General features: G+C 45.7%; 1 protein-coding gene across 4 annotated transcripts in view; it reads right to left on the bottom strand.

The window, feature by feature from the left end:
* esrrga (estrogen-related receptor gamma a) overlaps positions 1–22,500 on the bottom strand; it is a 133,202-nt gene that overhangs the window by 74,799 nt on the left and 35,903 nt on the right. The window contains exon 1 of one of the 4 annotated variants that reach the window (XM_035533063.1): positions 19,622–19,676. The exons of the other annotated variants lie outside the window; for them this stretch is intronic. Within the exon in view, the coding sequence (XP_035388956.1) occupies positions 19,622–19,656 (35 nt within the window). The 5' untranslated portion in view covers positions 19,657–19,676. Of the gene's footprint in view, positions 1–19,621; positions 19,677–22,500 lie in introns of those variants that run through there. 4 annotated transcript variants of the gene reach the window in all.

The raw sequence follows: 22,500 nt of genomic DNA, 5'->3' as shown, positions 1-22,500 counted from the left end.
CAGAGAGAGCATGTGTAAGTGAGAGTCTGAGAGAGAAGCAGGGAGACATGGAGAGCTCACTGGCGTCTGGCAGGAGGGATACTTGCGTTCTCCTGGGTCCCTCGGGACCAACAAACGTTCCTCGTATTAAGATGTGCGCGGATCAAGCGGCAGGCACACGCACAGGCACACGGTGCATAATCGCCGGGTGCTCCTCCGAGTGGAGACGCGCGGCGCGAAGGAGGAGAGACGGAAGAAACAAACAGTCAGAACGTTTTAATTTACACAGAAAAGACTACAAGAAGCAGAATGGGAATATGTCACCATGCTAGGAACCATGCTAGTCTTTCCCACAAACGTGTCAGTAGTAAAAGCTGAAGGGAAAAAAAAAGTCTCCTGCTTCTTAACATCTTCTGCTCTTAATGTCTTTGTGTGTGCACGCACGTGTCAGTCTGAGTGAAACAGTCAAAGTTTCACGGTTTTTTCTTTTTTTTAAATCTCAGTCATTTACATTAAACACAGAGGGGGTGGTCTTCAATTTCTGTTTTGTCCATTTCCCCTTGTTAACAGTAACACATTTCCATATATGTGCAAAGTGAGTAGATCTGAGCCCTAGGCACTGTGACCAAACAAGGAATCAGACCAAACCATCCACCACACCGCAATACAGCGGCTTCTCCAACCCTCTAAACCACAATTACCCCCCAGCTAACATCAGCCCCGTCCCAGCTAACAGCAGCAGGCCTCCCAGATCCCGTAGTTCTCCAGCGCAGTAGCGGGCCAGATGCAGACGCGCCCTACCCTCCACAGACCCGGCCTGCTCCGAGCGCTCGCTCAGGCAGGGGAGAAGGCCATCGGGCGCTCGTCAATGGCCTTTAATCCCCGTGCTGAATACATCCCAACGTAAGCATGCGCGGCCGGTCGGTGGCGATCGCCCGACCTGTCGATACGTGTCGATAGCCAGCCCTTGTTTCCATTAGCAGGAGCACAGTTCTTCTCTCCATTGTTCTCCAGCACACTGGTGCGCACGCTGTGCCTCTCCACCGGCTCCTGCCTCGTCTCCCAACCTAGGCACCGTCTCCTCGAGGCAGGTGTCTGGTCCGAGACGGACAAACGACACGTGCTAACGTATGGCCAAAAAAAAAAAAAAAGACGCTAATTAGCAGCTGGTGGGCAACTGTGCATGCTGCTCTGTGTCTGGACAAGGGCGTCAGATCGAGCTGGGCTGTTTTGTTTCGACTGCGAGCGGACAGCAATGCATCTGCAAGACGCCTGACCCGGGCTCGCGTGTAGCCGTGTTCGCACGCGACCCCTCCGGTCGCCGGACAGCAGCGTGTGGCCGGGAATGATCAGGGCTGGCTCAGCCAGGAGCATCAATTACGCCGGTCAACAGGGGAGAGGGAGGTCACGCAGGTCACAGGTCACGTGGCCGCCGGTCCACCCGCAGCACACGCGCTCAAAACACCCACCGCTTCACGTGCTTGAAATCAATGTGTCAAAATTGGATGCAAAAAAATTAAATCAAGGGGTGGAATGATTATTCAGACACCTACAAGTCTTCACACACAAAACACAAATCTCACACACAGAACACACAAACCTCACACACAGAACACACAAATTTCACACACAACACACAGGTGAGTCACCTTCCAACAACAGCTTGTAAAGACTTAAGAACAGACATAAGATTGACTGATTATTCAGGAAATATTTTTCATTGTTTAAACATTTAAGTCTAATGACATGAAATAAATGTATTACAGCTACATACAAATTAAATGAATTAGAATCAAAAGAAATGGTAGTGCAGAACATCTCATTGTTCTGGTCTACGTAGATTAACACTGCAATCTAAAACAATATTTTAAAAATTGCTGTTGACAGAAATGTTTATTTTATTCTATGCTGATGAGACTTTATTTTATGACTAGTGTTTCTCTATCAGGGAAAAGACAAATAAAGAGTAAACTCCAGAAATCCATGGCATGTTAATATGAGCACAAATACACTTCTGGCTCAGGGAGTTCACAGATGAGCAGGGTAGCAGACTGATGGGTTTAGTAACACACTCTGTGGGAAGCTGTGTGTGCGTGTGTGTGTGCGTGTGTGTGTGTGTGTGTGTGTGCGTGCATGCGTGTGTGTGTGTGTGTGTGTGGTCATGTGAGAGGACTGCAGTGCTCATGTATTGCTTCTCAGTGGGGATTCTGTGGCAGGCTGGCTGCTCCTTGCAGTTCAGCAGTGGACAACAGAGGGAGCTACTGGCTGTGATGTGGTCAGTGGTTGGTGTGTGTGTGTGTGTGTGTGTGTGTGTGTGTGTGTGTGTGTGTGTGTGTGTGTGTGTGTGTGTGTGTGTGCGCGCGTGCATGTGTGTGTGCGCGTGCAATGTGTCCTCTATTGTTCTACCTGCCACAGTCATGAACTGCATGTATAAACAGTGTGTGACAATTTTCTGCATCTGGCATATATAAAATAAATGTACACAATGCATTCACAGATACGCATAAAATAATGTACAATTTCAAAACAATTATTTAATCCTCACATTTATAAATTAAGTAAAATATTATTTAAAAAAAATTCTAAAGTAAAAAGATTTTGGAATTTTAGCAATTACCATAAATAAACAAGATGAAATGCCTACACACACACACACACACACACACACACTCAAAAGAATTCTATGGCAGTAATAATCAGATCCAACATACAGGTGTTTCCACAGCCACTCCTCTAGTGGACAGGAAAAGCAGCTCTGGGCAGCCTCTGTTATGATGGAGGATGAGAGCGGGGGGGGGGGGCTAGCAGGGGGCTAGCACGGGCCGTGGAGGTAATCTAATACTCAATCAGCAGGCCCAATTGTCACATGAAGGAAAGTGCCAATTTCAAAGCCCCCCTGCTTGGCTGGGTGATATCGGGCTAGCGGGGGCTCCGGGGACAGCGGAGAGCCCGGCGAGTGGCGTTTGCTAACCTGTCTTTGATCCTTCCGCTACTGTTTCCTTTCTTGCTCTCCCTCCCTCATGCTCTTTCTCTGCCACCCCCCGGGGCAACTTCCTGAGGGAAGACCCGCCGACGGCCCCTCTGCGGGGCGCAGCGTTCAGCACGCGACTTGTGCCAACGGCTCACCTTTTATCCCACCATCCGAAAAAATGGCCATTACACACATATGAACCTGGAGGACCTCACTGAGGAACTGGCTGAGGATCAGGCGCTGTGCGCAACCGGTGACGCCTGAACACGGTAAATGCTCCTGAGATTCACTGTAGATGGTATTAGTTTATCAGAGCAAAAAAGTCAGTGGAAATTTCCAGGCACTCTAGTTTTAAAGAGCTTTAATTTTTAAATACCAAAAAAAAAAAAAGAGGACTGGTGGAATGCTGCGTTTTATCAAAACGTACCTACGCACACATCTGTTGGCTCCCGACATATTACTCTCCCACACACATATGCACACGCACGTGCACACGGATGCACGCACAATTCCAGACTTAATTACCTGGCCTAGATACGCGATACGCATTAGGGCATTAAAGCACCTTTTAGGCCGAGGTATTTGCAGATCACCGTGTCTGGGAGACCCTTCTAATCCTTATCTAGAACTGCAATTAAGACTTCACAGCTCAGATATCTACAGCACACTCCATTCTGACCCCCCCCACCACCTTCCCCCAAAGTTCTGACGCGATCACATTTGCCTTGAAACATCCGACCAGGCTGCGGCCGATACGGCCGCGTTCTCCTGAGCCAACCTGCGCGGGACCTGCGTAGAGAGGCGGAGTTAATGAGGCCGAGTCAGTCCGGGTTTTTTTGTGTATACTACTGTATAAACCAGATAACACCAGTTAACCGTTCTGCGTAACATTCTTCGGTTCTGTAAAATAGCTTTGCACACATTTGCTATGGAGTTTGGGTTGAAATAGTAAATATGCAGTTTCAGTAATGTTCATTGTTTGGACTATTAAAAAAAGTCTTTATCCAATTACTTTCTGGGATATGAAATACAAATAATCTGCTATAGTAAATCATGCTCAAATACGTGCTGACAATGTAGACAACAAAAGTCCCTTAAAATAAGATGTTAAAATTTAATGTGTCAATTTGCTTCCCAAAGAAAATGTGCAGTAATGAAGAAGCACATTCATGCCAATGGGTGTGTGTGTGTGTGTTTAGTTGGAGTGGGGTTTAATATTGTAGTTTAGTTGCAGTGGTGTTAAATATTCCTACTGAAAGAGTCCCTGCTGGGCCTGTGTTCTGGACCTCCCCAGGCCCTGCTATGGATGGAGACCTGCTACCCTCCCAGGCTGGCCCCATTCAGCACCACACACACACACACACACACACACACACACACACACACACACACACACACACACACACACACACACACACACACACACACACACACACACACACACACACACACACACACACACACACACACACACACACACACACACCCCACCACGTTGCTGAACAGTATATGAGTATACATTTGTGCAAGGTTTAGGCAGCCAGTCACACAAATAATCCTGTTGAATAGTAGGATCCCATTCAAGGGACATACATCACAGAAATACTGCTCCTAACGGAAAGGAAGGAAAGACCCCCAAAACTGCAAAAACAAAGGAAAGACAAGAACATCTGGGCCCAGATGAGCCCCAGCGCGGAGACCACCTCTGCTAGACCGGCCCCCTGGGAGAGCAGTGCACCGGACACCCTACTGCAGGGACAGGGGCAGGCAGGCGAGCGGCCCTGGGGTCACCGGACACTAATTAGCAGAAGGGTGGTCAGGCCACAATAGCCCACCTAGGTTGTTAGTGTCTGGGTTGAGTGTCGAGGCAGAGTCTACGTTGTTAGTGGTTACTGTTTTTGTATTAATATTACTTTATTTATATGAGAGTTAAAAGAGCAAACTAGCCTGGAATGAAGGAAGAGATGGATGGTATTCTGGAAGATGTTTTTTTTCTAACTGTAATACTTAAGAGTATGGTTCTCCCTCGCTCTCTCTCTTCAACATGAGTCCAAAAGCCCACAGAGAAGCTGCATGGCACAGATAGGCTTTAGAAGACATGGTCAAAGGAGCCAACCTAAATGTCTAGCGTATTTCCTGCCCAAAAGGGGCATGAAGTCAGATCTTGTAGTGGGCTAGAAGCCAGAACGTATAGCGTGTGGCGCGCTAAAGCACTCAAATTTGAAACAAATCTGACAAAATGTCCCTGCCTATGATATAAAAGCAACCACAGCTCAAGTAAACATGCCCCACAAACAGGCATCTGACACATTAACATATGCAGCTGCCAGTGGGTTCTGCGAGCGTGGCCTGGTTCAGAGATCACATTTGGCCAGCTGCAGTCTGCTTATCTCCTCACCCCGAGGAGCCCAAGCTGCACCTCAGAGACGCCCCTATCAGCAGTGCTTCCGCACAATCGCAGCTCCAGGGGAGCAGCGCTGGAGGGAAGCCACGGCTACTCCACCCCAAAACAAGACGCTTTAGTGCTTCATTAATCGATGCGGATCCCCAAAACTGTCACCACGAAGCATTGACGGTTTACTGTGGAATTCCAGGTCTACTGCAGTGTATTCGTTTGATGTGAGAAATGGAACTGTTGAGAAAAAACTAGTCTTAGTAAGCCGATGAAGATCAGCGTGTGTCTATCGGCCAGCTTCCTCTCACTCTCCTTATCTATATCTCTCTTGGTATTTCCCTAACTCTCTCTCTCTCTGTCTGTCCATCTTTCTGTCTGTCTCCTTCTCTGTAATAAAAGTCCCTCCTTTATGAAAGTGGTAATTGACTTCTCCAAGGGAGCCCAGACTGCACCCACATCTTCATACAGCTCCTCCAAAGCCCAGCTGCATGGGAGAGGAATCTTAATGATTCCAGTCCCTCAGCAGGTGCGCCCCCCCTAACCACCCACTCACACACCACCCACGCACCACCAGCTCTCTCGCCAACCCCCCCCACACCACTTCACCCAGGACCGGCTTTCACATTTGCCGACCCTGCTCTAAACGCAGGCTTGCGCCCTTCCTCCAGTGAACAGGCTGCCCCAGACCACACACACACACACACACACACACCAGCTCCTGGTTGAAATGCTATGAAGCCTGCCGCATGACAACATCTCAGGGCTAAGCAAAAGACAACCTGTACCACAGGACAGCCATGCCTTTCACTTGGCGATAGGTGTAAGCCGATAGGCTGACAGGTCTGTCACATGATCAAGGGTCCAGAGAAAGGATTCATGAAGCATAGGAAACTAGAAAGGGTTGTAGATTAGTGACCAGATTAGAAAGCACCTATGTTTATGATGTTTCCACTCACGAACCCAAATGTCAAATCTGAAGGATCTCTCTGCTCCAGATCTGACAGAATTCACACAAAGGAAAGTTATGAACCGTTCATTTATGGACCACTGTGGTTAGTGCTATGGGCAAGGTTAGTCGTCTCACATTTTCTTAGCGACCTTGCTCAATGCAGATCATTTCTATCTTATAGCTCCCAGTTCTCTGTGTGCTAAGACTGCCAACATCTCCGCCTGTAGTTATTTAGAAAACAAAATAAATTAAAAGGTCAGTTTCCATTTGGTATGGACAAGAGTTACAGCATTTGACGAGTTCTGTTTTTTACTCTCACGAGCACACATCCCAGTCTGTGTGTGTGTGTGTGTGTGTGTGTGGACACGCCAGTCTGGGGAGTCCACCAATCTTCCCTCAGATAGAGGCTCTGGAGTGTGACGGCCCGTTAAAGAAGAACAAAGCACACTCACCTTTCTTTATCACTAATATGCACCTGGAGAGCTGCAGTGCTCTATGATAAACACACACACACACACACACACACACACACACACACACGTGTCACGGAATGTGTATACACACCTTCCTACAGCACACTGGTAGCTGAATCTTATTGTAGGAGCCACTGTAAACAGCACGTCATCTTAGCTTTACATCTCTTGGAGTGTTATGCAGTGTGGACCAAATCCACGAGACCGAGGAATGCTTCCCTAACATCCGTGGAGCGTGCCTGGAGAAGCCCAGACACACTGAGCTCAGCTCCGACATGGGCTTGGTTTAAAATGAAACACCAGCTAGTGTGTGTTATCAAATCAGACACACAGTGTCTTGGGCGGCTGGGAAAACGCCAGCCACACGAACGAGAGAACGAGATGACAGAGCTGTCATCAAAGCTGTCTAAACTTAGGTACACATGCAGTCCAAAAGTGTGTGTGTGTGTGTGTGTGTGTGTGTGTGTGTGTGTGTGTTTATGTGTGTGCGCACATTTGCCCTGACCCCAAAGTGAAGCATCTGCTGTCATATCTCCATACAGCACTCCACAGATCCTGTTATGCCTCCTCACTCTAAACTAATACCACTCTCACAGCCTCATCAGCACTGACCATGACACACTCTCTCTCTCTCTCTCTCTCTCTCTCTCTCTCTCTCTCTCTCTCTCTCTCTCTCTCTCTCTCTCTCTCTCTCTCTCTCTCTCTCTCTCTCTCTCTCTCTCTCTCTCTCTCTCTCTCTCTCTCTCTCTGATTTGATAACAAATATTCGCTCACCTAAATTGGAAATGTGAAGTAATTATACCGACGGCCCTCCTCCGGGTTATTCGCGGGAGTTGGCCACTGTAAGGGAGCTTTCGTTATATAAATAGGTTACTTCAGAGGGTGACTTTAATTATGTTGGTTTCAAACAGAACATGGATGTGTGATTCCAGCGGGTCCAGCGTCCGCGGCTCTTTTGTTAACTGAGCTGTAATGTATGGCGGCAGAGGACACCACGCTTAGCTGCTTCACCCGCCGCACACCTCTACCAGAGAGTAATCCCGGTAATAACACACATCACAAGAAACGCCGGGATCTCCGTTCAAGAAAGAAAGAAGAGGAGAACGAGAGGACGGCTTTCAAGGACAGGCCGAGAAAATAACAGCCGCCCCCTGCTGTTCTGTGTCAGCTGGGTGTGTGTGTGTGGGGGGGGGGGGGGTGATCTACATTGTGACTTGATGGCTTGTGTATATTTAGTGAGCCGGTATGAGGCTTTAGGGAGATATTGGTCCTGCTGGGCTGCCGTCCGTCCTGTGCAAAAGTGCCTCTACGCTAGACGTTCCAGAGCTGAGCAGACAGAGCAGGCCTCTGGTCCCTCAACTCACATTGCCGTCACAAATGTCCTGATCCTCTAGCCAAACGCAAGGAGTTTCCATTCATTAATAACACCATGTTGCTTACACAAGGAAGATTAGTATAACTGCTATAATTCATGTTGGCAAGTAATATGAATGAATCCATATCCAAAAATAGAAAAACAGTAGAACTGACAATATCCTGTTGATGAGTAATGTGTGAGATTTCTGAACTACAAATGCAATTCGTGGAAGACTGTTAATAAAAAGAGCACACTGGCCCATAGTAACCACCTCCGTGGTAGCCACCTCTGTGGTTACTGAGTGTGCAGATCTTGCACCCGTCATCTCCTGTCTGCTGAGCACATCGTCCTGAACTGTACAGTGAAGGACTACACTGTCTAAATCACCATACCAGGAGATGCTACACTCAACGTCCTACATCCAAAGAAAAACAGTACAATTGCCAGAAGATCAACACACACCTGGCTGACACAACAGACTAAAGAAATATCTACAGGAAGAGCATTTGGTCATGAAGATCACAGGAATTTGGTTCATCATCTTCAACAAATGGACCCTCCACCCGCAACTACTCAGATATCTGACTGCACAAAAACAGAGAGGAGTTGCAAATGGATTCTTTACTACCTGGAGAGAGGCAACATGTGGAGTCCAAAAAGGAGGGCTTATTTTCTGTGTCTTTTATACATATCAACACCAGAACATGTCTATGCTGACACACTGGACACCAGAAGTTCTAAACCTCGCCGTAAAACATGAAAACAGCTAAATGGAACAGTGCTTTGCAGAAAAGGGCTACAAATAACGATATGCTCTTAAACAGAAAGATGTCTGCTGAACTGCCAAACTAAGTTTTCTAAAATTTTCCATATCCAGTCTCTTTCATTTGGAAGGAGAGACAGTTCCAGTGGTGCAACACTTTGAACAATGATCTTCATATTAACCACTGTGTGGGAAAGGTCTCATTTGCATTGCCTCACTGTGCTGAGGAAGACTTGCATACACTATCTTCAGCACCGACTGGGCCATGTCCGGAATATGCTGGTGTGTTATTTGTGGGATGTGCACAAACAACAACAACAACAACCCCCCCAAAGTGCTGTGTTTAGAGCACGTTCAAAAAAAGAGGAGTTACTCCTACTACTACTGTTCTCCCCACACCGCAGTCAAGATGACACAAAGATACCGTGAAACTCCTAAAGTCCTCATCTGAATAATTCCCACAGCACGAAGCTGTGAGGCCTCGCACATGCTTCGGGACCCCCGAGTGCCTGCGCAGGACTGGAACATGGGCCACAGCTGTTCAGGTTTTAATGCTCAGCTGTGAACATTTAGGATTATAAAATTTGTAGTGTTTGGTTTTCTTGTTTTTTTCTTAGATGTCATTAGTTATAGTTTTTTTTTAAACGTATGGTTTTGTATGTGGTTTTTTTTTATGTTTTAATATCTTAAGTATGGTTATTAGCAAGGATGGTGCATTTTCCCATATGTGTAAACATTTGCTCAGTTCAGTTTTAACTGTGACGCAGAGCGAAATAAATAAACTCGAACTTGATAAACTCGAACTTGATCTCAGTCCCAGACAAACCTGCATCCTCACTCTAATATTTCACAATCATACAAAAACATAATCTGTCTGTTTGACTGCAGGGAAATTTATAGCTGCACCATTGATTGCTTTTGCCGGACACAACAGTGGTGAATCGCAGGCCCAGTATGGTCATTGTGGCCAGACAGAAGTATAGAAGTAATTCTTTTAGGGTGGCTGATTGAAACGTAATTCCAATATACCCTGCACCCCTCATTCAGAAGCCTGGGAATGACAGCATTCCCAAAGTCATCTGCTTTCAGCTGAGAATTAATATTAATTAGGGGTTGCACTTTAGAACTTTTTACGTGATCTTTCAAAATAATTAAAATGTCTGTGTAAAATAAATGTGCGTAAAGAGGATGTAGTTGCTAAAATCTCTCATCATTCAAGGGTTATGGGAAAACTAACTCCCATATTGCTGGTAAAAGATTCCATGAGCATACTACTACAAAGGATTTGCATTTGTTTATAAACAATATTTGAATTATAGTTATCATCATCATTGTAAACAGTAAAAGGGTAACAATTTCAGCATCATTATGAATCTATCACTTTAGAACAATGTCATATAGACCATTCATTCCTTCAGAAAAACCACACAAACAATTTATAAATATTCAACATAAAGGAAAACTGAAGTATAAATGTCATGGCATTGAGCTCCACTGTCTGGACATGTGTTACAGATTAAGCAAAGCAAGGCTCTAATGTCAGTGATAAACGATAGGTTCAATTAAAGAGCTGCACGATAATGCGTCGTAAATAGCAGAGTGCAATCAGATCTGCTACAACAGCAAGGTACACCTCTAATCTCAGGCAAAATTGGCATGAGGCATGTCTGCATACCCTTCATCGAGCCTCGGTGACATACCACTCAGAGACACCCAGCCAAAATGGTCTCCCTCAACAGGAGTCCTCATCCCGCACCCGTAAGCACTCCGCACGCGTTCGCCACCGTCAACTGCACTCGGAGCGTTCGTCCGTGGACCTACCAAAGACCTCTGGGGTCAGGTTGGAATTCTTTAACGCAAACTGTGTTTTGTACTGCGAGGAACATGGGGGCAGACATGAACGTAACTCGGGTCAAGTGGAGCAACACAGATATGAATCACTGTAATAAAATATTAATGGGATATGCAAAGCAGCCCCGGTGCTGTTTAGCTGTGAACAGCACGCCAAAGAGGTGATCTGACAACCGAACAACGGAAATGGCTCCAATGAGGGCCTCACGTTTTCTGCTTCTCATTTTGTCTTTTAAAACTGTCATGTTTATGATATATGTATTTATGATTTGGCACAGTGGGTGATGGGGCTGTACTCGGCCTGTTTGTTACAGTCAAGGAGAGCTGGAAGATCATCCTGGAGCTTCACGTGTTTCCTACTGGAGAGCAAAGAGCTGGGCTGAACGGTAAAACAGAAAGAGAGAGAGAGGGGCAGAGCTAGAGGGAGGCAGAGAGAGTCCTGACCTTGTTAACTAATGTCCAGCAAGGATCCAGTGACCACAATTCTCAGCTCTTTTAAAACATGTGGGGCAGTAGTGGACCCTCTCTCTGGCTCTGTCATGGGGGGGTTGATGGACACTCTCTCTGGCCCCTTTTGATAGTTACCTCACCAGCCTCACTAAATGAAACTATTGTTCCATCTAAAGGAACTAGGAATGAACTGTAAGCATTTTTTTTAATACATCTTTCACTACTTTAAGTATCACAACCGAATAAATTCCTGCGGGTTATGTGGAACGCTGAACCAATACTGTCCTTACTTTTAGCGAATCACAAATAATGGGTCTCATGAAGAAACTTGAACTTGAACTTGAATATTCTTAAACTGCTCATATAAGTTATTTACAAGGACTTGCCACATTCAACAGTGTTCTTGGGTTTAAAATGTTCTCTCAGGCATGAAAAAAACATCTAGATGTATAGTACAAGAAAATGTACTAATGGGTTGTACCTACTTTAGGTATTAGTTTCATTAGCTAGAAGAGATATTTTACTTCCAACATAAAATTAAACTTGATGTATAATCATGTTGTGACTATCCTGCTTGACACTGGTATACAACCATTTGCTCTGCCCTTCAGCCATATAAATCACCACCATAGCCATTCATCTGATGACCATTCATCTGACCAGCTCAGGCATGATGGACTATAACACTGCTTTTAAATACAGTGACAAATTAACCATCAACTAAAATGGAAAACACCATATAATGGTGCCCACCTCTCCATGACACGCATTCTCTAGTTAGTCCTCCCCTTGACCGCGTCCTGTAACGTACAGCCATGTTTTGGTGAAATGGTTTTACATCTGATATCATATCAAATGATGTCTCCTAAACAACCTGAGTAATGTTTGTGTCCCACTCCTTGGCCTTAGCAGCTCTTAGTTCTACTATTAATGTTATATTGGTATGCTTTCATTTACTAATCTTGAGCAGGAAAGTTGGTCTTTTTTAACAATTAGATGGACTTTTTATTTGTATGAAGTTGACACTTCTGGACAAACAGGCAAGGCATCTAGTTTTATAAGACATTTCTGGGCTGTCGGATCAGCAGTCCTCACAAATGCAGGGCCTTGTTGGAAAGGATCTGTTTATATAAGACATTATTGCAGTTTGGTGAACTTATGAGCATGTGCTGAATCTGACATGGCACAGGTCATGTGAAGTGACTTCACAGCAAAGGGTTGAAAAATGTAATCTTCTTGAAAGATACTCAATGATTTATTTTGTTAAAGCTCCACAATGACATGGACAAACGACCTTATCATTTGCGTCGCATAAAAATATGCTACAAGACTCAGATATTAAGAGGTCTCAGGCCACGGGAGTTCAAACTTCCCCAGTTCCTCTACTCCAAGGCAGCGCGCCTCCGTGAGACGTGGTGCTGGACTCCAGGACAAACACAGGCACGGGGCCTAGCGCCACCTTTCATCTCCAGGCGCATGACTTGAGCTGAGCCTATCTGCTGTTGCCAGGAGCAACATTTGGTCCACTTTAGCGCCCCCCGTGCCTCCTGCATTCTCTCCATTTCAGATAAAACCACTCGGTGAGATTTCCCCTCTGAGATAACGTGCGGCCAGAGCCACAAGCTCGCCTTCCGAGGAGCCAGGAATTGGCCAACACACACACACACACACACACACACACACACACACACACACACACACACACACACACACACACACACACACACACACACACACACACCATGACTTGTGCCACACTGGAAAAATCTACTTATGGTGAAACCGGAATTTGAAGTGAACGCGTGATATGTTGAAAGCTCGTACATAGTGCAGAAATGCTCCTGCTAAAATCAAATACTTGCTGTCCGAAGAAAAGGTCTCACAAGCCGACTAGAAGGGCAAAATCTATTCTGCTTCTTTGGTTGATAAGTAGTTTTTATTAAGATTATTATCTGGCTGAGACTAAAACAGAGAAATGCAGAGAAAGGGAGTACAAGCAAAGTAAAGAGGAAAGTAGTTTGGCGTCAAACCCCAGTGTGTACATGCAGGCGTGGTTCAATGTAGGCCAGGGAAATCATCCTTCCAACAGTGGGAGCAGAACCATGCCCCAGTGTCGAGAGAGAGGGCCCTTTTTCTGCCGTCTGTGCCGTGCCGCAGCGTTAAGCGTGAGAGCCTGAGGTAAGATGAAGCACGCTGTCGTTCTTTGCAGTGCAGTACCTTAAGTAGCTCTCGGGGGACCTCGCCGGTCTCCGAGGAGCCGGCGGGTACCTGGGCCCGCCGTCTCCGACGCTACTACAAACATGCCTGAAATCTTTACAAGTCGCGCGGCAACGTGCTGGTCCCAGCTAAACGCACCCGCACTTTCCCTCAAGAAAAGATAAATACGCGGCGCCGGAATCACGCCGCCAAGAAACCGCACCACAAATGCTTTCTAAAAATACCAGATCTATCACACACTACACTGGCTGTCACTACGCGTCATGAAGTCTTCATAAGCCATTGAAATTTACACACAACTGAAGTTTCATAATCAGATGCATGAGATTACATTTACACAAAAGTGTCAGAAAGGTGATTACTTAAAAAGAAGGAGAGAAAAAGAAAGAGAGCGAGAGAGAGTAAATTGAATTAAATTGTTATGCCAGCACTAACGTTCAGCCACAGCGTGAAAGAGACAGCGGCAATTGTGTTAGTGTCAAACCAGCGCCGCGTTTCTTGATTTTCCATCAATACCTCACTCAGGTGTAGTGGGCTGAGGAGAAGCAAGGGGAGGGAGGAGGCAGAGCGGACAAAGAGACGACTAACAAGACTCCCTGCCTTGAGCCACCGGCGCCTCTGACTGACACTCGCTTAAGTGAGTAAAGATTTGTTCTGCTAGGAGCAGCGGTTAAGACCACAGAGCAGAATCGTAATGCGTATGCGTATCACAGAGGAGAATCGTAACGCGAGAGAGAGCGAGCGAGCGAGAGAGAGAGAGAGAGAGAGACGCTGAAAACAAACACCGAACTGATGCCTAAATATGAACAAACATTTATCTCGCAAAATATTACAATGTAGAAAGCAGGAATTCAAGGAAGCAGATGGACGCAGACTTTGGGTCCCATAAGGCCGAACTGTGGTGTCTTTTCCATGTCTGGACTCTACAGAAGCGCTGCATGGAGGGGCTGAAGGGGGCTGGGGGTGAGCAGAGAGTCATTATGTAGTCTAAACAGTGTGCAAAGTCAGCTCACATATTCAGAACAGTCACAATCAGTAAGCCCTCTGACACAATATGTAATCTTGAGGGAAAATCAATGATGTGTCCAAAACTATAATTGCTACTCTCAAACTGCCTTAGTAGCAATATGCTTCCGAAGGAACCTCCAACACAGCAAAAACTCCCCTCTGCTCTTCACTGGATTACAGCGCGTTTTAATGACCTGATCCTCAACAGAAAACTGGAAAACCTCTACAGCATACTTCAGACTTATTATGCAGCCATTAAAAAACTAATATGAAAGGTAAATAGTTATAAGGTCAAGAGATGAGTCTCAACCCACATACATACCTAGACATACAGACAGATAGATAGAAAGACGAGAGAGGCAGTGAAACACGCAAGGTTTTCAGCTATGCAAGCATTCTATATATGAACCATGTCCATTTTGTGCTTACCAGCATCTGTCTTCCAGCTCTATTCTGTCCACTCACATTAGGTGCACCTATTTATACGTGCACACGATTACAACCTCCAGCCATGCACGGCCCGTTGGGTCCCCTCTTCCACACTTACGACAGGAGGAGTGACTGACATTACAGAAGTGGGGGACCCTATTCAGAGATCCTCGATCGATTCTCAGCAGCATTAGCATTGACATGGTAGTGTCATGATTATGGGTGTTACACAGGTAAAGTGAATAGAATAGAATAGAATAGAAACATTACTACCTACTAGCTAGCTAGTTAACAATACATTTGTAGGTTTCCCCACAGGTTTTTGTTGACATGTTTTCCCTTTCAGTGTTACTTCTTTGGATCACTCATTCTCGCACCTTTGAAAAAACTCTGATAGTACAGCTGAAGAGATGAAGTAATGATTCCCAAGTGCGCAAGTCTTCCCAGAGACATGCTTGTCCACTCATGCTGTTTCTCCCGAGTCTTCCCAGAGACATGCTTGTCCACTCATGCTCTTTCACCCAGTGACTCTGCACTATTCTTTCAGCAGGCCTTCGTAGGCGTGGCATGTGGAGGGTGATGTCATTCCTATTCGCCATTATTTATGGCATTATTTCATTCTTTTTCCCCCCAAATTATATTAGCAGATAGGGTACACATTCAGTATTATAAATAAATAAACATATGATATCACTATTTTAATCACAGTCGATTCTTAAATGGAAATGCCAGAATCAGAAGTATTGATACTTCAGTATTGATTCGCCCATTCCTAGTAGAGGCTTGTGAGAGTGGCTGAGGGAATGTCATCACTGTTTTAGCGTCAATTAAGTGCTGGTAGGGATATTTTAGCTTGCCTGAAAGTGAGTGGAAAGGAGCTATCCCCAGCATTCAACCTATGTCTATGTGCTCAACATTATTCAAAATTTGCCCGTAAGCAGGTTCTATGATCGGATAAGACAAAAAGAAATTTTGGTATCAAACACAAAATGGGTTTGGGGCCAAAAGAGGGACGGGAATCCAGAGGAGAAGATAATCCCTGAATATGGTGGTAGATCTTTTTATGTTGTGTTTATGTTTTTTTTTTCCAAAGATCCCTGGAACCTTGCCAGGATATATCATCACTCATTCAAGTGCCAGGAGATTTGAAATCAAATCCAACTGTCTCTTCCAGGGAGCTCAAACTACGTCAGGGCAGGAACTTCCAGCAGGACAATGATCCCAGACATGTCTCCAAATCCACGCAAACGAGGTTCCAGGGTCACAGCTTTTATCATCAAGCTTTTACCATGACCCAAAGCCCACTGGATTCCACTGTGGTGAGCAGGAGCGGAAAGACCAAAGACTGGGTGACCTAAAGAGAATCCTGATGAAGGTAGGGTCTCAGATCGCACAGGTCTGTGCTCTACTACCTCATCCAACATTATAGAAGAAGTTCTGGGACCTTTGTAAAATAAGGATGTGCAAGGTTCTAAATGCCAAGAAAAGCTATTTTTAGAATGATATTTAAGTAAAGCCAAATAATGTTCTCTTTAATTTAATGCATATTATTATTATTTAATGATGTAATACTATATAATTATACACACACACAAGCAAAAAAAAAAAAAAAAAAGTGTATATGGTGTATGGTATATGACTAACCATTGGGAGGGTAAGGGTGAGACAGGAATGGTTATATATGATATGTTACTCAATGAGCCCGATAACCAGCAGTCCTTCCTCTGGAACTATGGGACTTGCCTGCCAGACTGGTGACTAATTCACATTCAAAATGACTTGATTAGGAATTTGATAAGGGACAGTACAATCATGCAGTAGATTAAATCTTTATATGAGCTGCTTGTTATGCATGTATACATTCATATACAAGACTAAATTACATCATCAGGTAAAAAAGTGGCAATGCCTCCGGGCTCCTGCTACCTGGGTAAGACATGCCCTATATTTGTGTCCCATGCATAGACATGGTTTATGGAACATAGCCCACATTGTGAAATTCAATCATTAGGACAGACACAGTACGTTGACTTCATATAAGAGCCCCCAGCCGCTACTGACTTTATAATCATTATGATGCAGTACTCCTCCAGCACAGAGAAAGAAACAGAGAAAAATTACACCCGAAAAAGCCTTTTAATGGTCCACACTTCTCCAAAGCAACAGCCCTTTCCCAAAGACTAACCCTCTGCAATTAGTCTAATTAATGTGAAACAATGGAGCGCATGGCCACTTATCAAATTGATTGTTCTCGCTATAGAAGGGGGAGTGCGGCAGGCCTGGCCTTGTAAAGGGCGACTAATTCTGGGAGATGATTGGAGTTGTCACGTTGCTGTGGGCCAATTACCTCCTGACTCCGGTCACGGGCGGCGGATGAGATAATTAGCATGCGTTTAAGAGGGCCGTTTGCTGGCCGTATTCTAATTAGCCGCGCCTTGTCTAGGAACGGCCAGCCAAGGTGCAGAAAGTTCAGGAGGTGGAGGAGCTTTGGTTCAGTGTAGGAATGGCCAGATGACCAACCATGAAGCTCAAGCTCCTCGCTGTCCAATGGGTTCCTCCCATACCCGTGTCTTCCTCTAATGAGTGAGATTTTCTTTTCTTCTCGACTAAAAAAAAAAAAACCCAGTGCCTCTGTTGAAGCCCTGAGCCTGTCTCCAGCGGCTTAAGGGAGCCAGTTTTCTCAGAGTCCTATAAACTGTCTCCCCCTTTTTCTGTAGCTGCCGCAAATCCATCATTAATCCTTTCAATTAATTTATTCTAGTGGGTTTCTCCCAAGGTTTAGCCCCCGAGATTTAATATAACACTTTGTTGCCACACTGGCTCTGAAATTAGAAACTGCAGCATCTGCAGCAAAAGGTGAAGCGTCCGGAAGATCTGTTCGGGACCCGGCTGAAAACAAAGCACGCAGCAGGTGAGAGGTGCGGCGCGGGAGGAGGGGAGGGAGTTTAGTCAAGTTCAGCCTGCTGAAATTGAAAAGTTAATTCTCCGGCGGTCCACGTTCTCGACATTCTCTTAATGGCCATTTTCTATTTTAATTAATTCCTTTTGACACCGCTGAGGATGTTAAAACATGGTAGTTGTAGGGGAAATGGGACTGGTGGTAGTGGATGCGTACTCAGCATATTTTGGGGAAACGGGGAAAGGTAAGGTTTGCTTTTGAGTTGGGGTAAGCACTGGCCAACTAATGGCACTTTTAGTCAAAGCAAACGGTAGTGTGTGAGAACAAAGGAACCGCTCGGATGCCTATCTGCCAGGTCAACCGGTTCCCTCTTATCAAGCTCTTACTAAGATTGCGTATGTTCTTCCTATCAAACTAACAAAGGCCGTTTCCTGTACCAGGAAACAACCTCGTGACACCTCTGGAGTAAGCAACCTACCCCGGCCTTACTGTCTCTCCAAAACAACTTACTTGCCCTTATGACAAATTTTTCATTCATCAATTTCATGTTTTTATGCAAGTTTCACCCTCATGAATATAAGCAAGAAAGCATGGTAGGGGATCTTGCAGCTGAACTTGTTTCCATCATGTTGTAAATGAAGTCAATTATTCAGTTAAGCTAATTACTATTCCAATTAACACAGCCTAAATGACATTCTGACCTCATTAGCATATCTTTAGCAACACATGCAGCAGTGTCAGAGGGAGAAAAGAGACAAGCGGCCTGTGTTTGTGTTTGTTTTGCAGTGTGACAGTGTCTGGGCTAATTTAACATCACCTGCTTAAAACTATTGCCACCAGTGACTTTAATCAAAATATTACGTCACAGTAACTTTGATGTCTTTACTGGCATTTTATCCTGTAATGACCATTTCCAGGGCATGTTTTTGTTATATGGTTTTGTGAGGTGCTCCCAGAGACAGGCTGAGGTGTGGCTAAGGTTGATGTGTAGGCCAGGCAGAGAGCGAGTGAGCAAGCAAGAAGGAGAGAGAGAGAGAGAGAGAGAGAGAGAGAGAGAGAGAGCTGCAGGGTGACAGGAGATGGCCTGCTCAGAAAAGCCTGTCTAACGAGGCACTGGGCACAGAGGCCCAGGGGAACGCCTGCTCGGCGAACCCCGCAGATTAGACGCCGCCACTCGAGCAGGACAGGACAGCAGCGGGGAGAGGTAGGTCCCCGCCAACACGTCAGGCGGCATGTCAGACCTGCTCTCCCCCTCACTCCTCTCTGTCTCTCTCTCGCTCCGTGTTTCTCTCACACGTCTCTCACATCTAAGCATCTCTTTATGTCAGAACAAATTGGCCAGGCCTCAGATCCCCCCTCTGGTTCCTGGGAAGTCAACACTGGATTCATATATGGGAGGGGGGAGGTGTTGGATACGGGGAGGGGATGACAATAGTGGAGATGAAAGAGCGGGAATGGGGGAAAAGGAGAAGAATGATGTAAAGAAACTAGGAATTTGCTATATTTGTACAACTGAATAATAAAGACAGCTGAAGAGATCAAGGGAAGCAATGTGTGTGCGAGTGCGTGTGTGCGTGTACATTTGTCTGGAGTCTCTTCATTCACGCTTTTCCTTGACATCTTATAGCTGTATTCTACCAGTTTTTCCAGTGCAGCCAGAGAGGGACGATACCTGATGTGAACACAGAAGCCAAACAGTCTCCAGCAGAAGAGGCCTGGGTGGGATATCCTGTGAAACTCAGGGCCACGCTCCAAGCTATCAAACCGATGGGAATTCTCAGGGAAGCTGGGAGAGAGAAGCTGGTATCTTTGCGACTCTGACCTTACGTTCCCTTCACTCAGACATTCTCTGAGAGCCATTAGGCTCTGGTTTCACTAACCTTCCATAGGAAGACACTGCCCTTGAAGAACACATGGAGTTCTGAAGCAGCTGCAGCCTTGCCAGTCAGGTGGATTTATAAAGGACCCAAATCTTCTGGCGCATGCGCACATACACGCGCACACACACACTTTGCCTCATTTATACACATATTTTTGAGACGCATCATTCTGGAATCCTAGAAGCAAAAGTAGCAATGCATGTATTATCTTATGGTGGAGTACGTCTTTCTAAATAACACGTATGTAGTTACAACTGCAAAGTTTCATGACGGCAAAGTCATAAAAGACTTCATCTGCTGATCTGAATGTTTAATGAGTTAATCCAGTCATATGACCTTCGTTGACCTTAGTATATAATGTGTTCGAAATATGTTGATGAAAGTCCTGCACAGGCCATTAATACTCAGTTTGTCAATGAAAATTTATGTTAGTTATGTTTGCATTGCATTGACCAAACAAAACAAAAAGGTGCAAGCCAAACATGTTATTTGCAGCTGTGTGCAGCAAGGTTTTCTAGCAGGGAAGCACCAGATCTGCCCTGTATGCCCACACAAAACCCATATCCCACTAATCTCTTTCCCTCCATAATTAACCTCTAGTTAGCACTGTGTGCCACACCAAAGATGAAGGAAGAAGCCCCTACTTTTAAAGAACATTAACACCAGTGGGAAGTTCCCCCAGTGGTCTATATCTGAAGCCACTGGCCTCTATCCACACAGCATATATTCCCAATATATGCATGCCCTCGCAGGCCTCCGGGGATGTTTGTAGGGGGGATGAGGGGGTTAAAAGACTTCCTTAATCATCTCACAGATTACAGACGCAGACAAAGGGTGAAGAGGATCCCCCATCTCTTTTTTCCCAGGCCGTGTGGATTTAAGGCCCAGTCTATAGGCGGGCGGCTAATGCCTCCCGCACCATGACTTCTCATCGGCATTCATTACCCCAAAACAGAGGCAAGCGGGTGGAAACGGTGGCCGTAAATTGGCTCCGGGTCGGAGCGGACGGCTGTGGCAGCGTCTGATAATCCAGGGCTCGAGTGGCGCGCGTCTCCCCTGCGTGACTTCACCGGTCTCTGGGAATGCTGCCTGCCCTCCGCTCGCCCAATGTATGTCGTATGAAGCACCCAGCAGCAACAGGGAGATCAGCAGGATGGGCTGAAATAATAGAATATTCATCCCTCTAATCCATATTCAATTCTTTAGCATCTCCTGTTCTCCCTTCCTCTGGTTCACCCCACTATGCATATGCATTCAGGATGCATCTTCCATTCAAATGAGTTATTGCGATGTTCACTACCTCCTTTGCCCCCCCCCCCCCCCAAGCCCCCATTAAATACACATGTTGGGTTTCTGTCCCGCTTCAAGTTGACAGGGTGAGATCTTTCCATTGTGGGAAGAGAAATAACCAGCAAGGCCAGATGGAAGTCGGGGTGTGAGGAAGCTACGGTTGAACACACACAGAGGTGTGGCAAAGATTATGCTCATCCACGTTGTTTCTGGACTAGAGGAACACAAGATGTCCCAGTCAGGAGACTAGACTCAGTCCTGCAGCATGTTTTTAGTTATTCTGAGGTAAATTCAGCAACTTTCATGTGGTTCTATGTTGTGAAGCACGATGTAGATGTATGTAGTGTAGTGTAGGGCTGTGTGGGGCACTATGTAGATGTATGTAGTGTAGTGTAGGGCTGTGTGGGGTCCATTGTAGAGGTATGTAGTGTAGTGTAGGGCTGTGTGGGGCACTATGTAGATGTATGTAGTGTAGTGTATGGCTATGTAGGGCGCTATGTAGAGGTATGTGGTGTAGTGTAGGGCTGTGTGGGGCGCTATGTAGAGGTATGTGGTGTAGTGTATGGCTGTGTGGGGCACTATGTAGAGGTATGTGGTGTAGTGTATGGCTGTGTGGGGCACTATGTAGAGGTATGTGGTGTAATTTAGGGCTGTGTGGGGCGCTATGTAGAGGTATGTGGTGTAGTGTATGGCTGTGTGGGGCACTATGTAGATGTATGTAGTGTAGTGTAGAGCTGTGTGGGGCACTATGTAGAGGTATGTGGTGTAGTGTATGGCTGTGTGGGGCACTATGTAGAGGTATGTGGTGTAGTGTATGGCTGTGTGGGGCACTATGTAGAGGTATGTGGTGTAGTGTAGGGCTGTGTGGGGCACTATGTAGAGGTATGTGGTGTAGTGTAGGGCTGTGTGGGGCGCTATGTAGAGGTATATGGTGTAGTGTAGGGCTGTGTGGGGCACTATGTAGATGTATGTAGTGTAGTGTAGAGCTGTGTGGGGCACTATGTAGAGTTATGTGGTGTAGTGTAGGGCTGTGTGGGGCGCTATGTAGAGGTATGTGGTGTAGTGTATGGCTGTGTGGGGCACTATGTAGATGTATGTAGTGTAGTGTAGAGCTGTGTGGGGCACTATGTAGAGGTATGTAGCGTAGTGTAGGGCTGTGTGGGGCGCTATGTAGATGTATGTAGTGTAGTGTAGAGCTGTGTGGGGCACTATGTAGAGGTATGTAGCGTAGTGTAGGGCTGTGGATAACTATGTAGAGGTATATGAAGAATGTGACAGAATGACAGAAGACTATTAAATTCATGCATATTCAATATTGCCATATCACAACTATTACACAAAGCATCTAAGCCAGAACTTTTGTAGTGTGGGGTTACTTAGTCATTGACTGCTCTCTCGTTAGATCAAACCAATGATGTCATCTGGCCTTTCTCCCCACTCTAGTTTAGAGCGAGACGGCATACAGACATGTTTTCTGTTGCCAGGTTTCTTATTCTCCAGATGTATCCCCCCCTCCCCTCAACCATCTCCATCTATCTATCCAACTAACTATTCCTCCATCACCTTCAGATTACAGGATAAATGAACAA

This window comes from Electrophorus electricus, chromosome 13, assembly GCF_013358815.1.
Source record: "Electrophorus electricus isolate fEleEle1 chromosome 13, fEleEle1.pri, whole genome shotgun sequence".
Taxonomy (NCBI): Eukaryota; Metazoa; Chordata; class Actinopteri; order Gymnotiformes; family Gymnotidae; genus Electrophorus; species Electrophorus electricus.
This window is presented reverse-complemented; position numbering and strand designations above follow the sequence as displayed.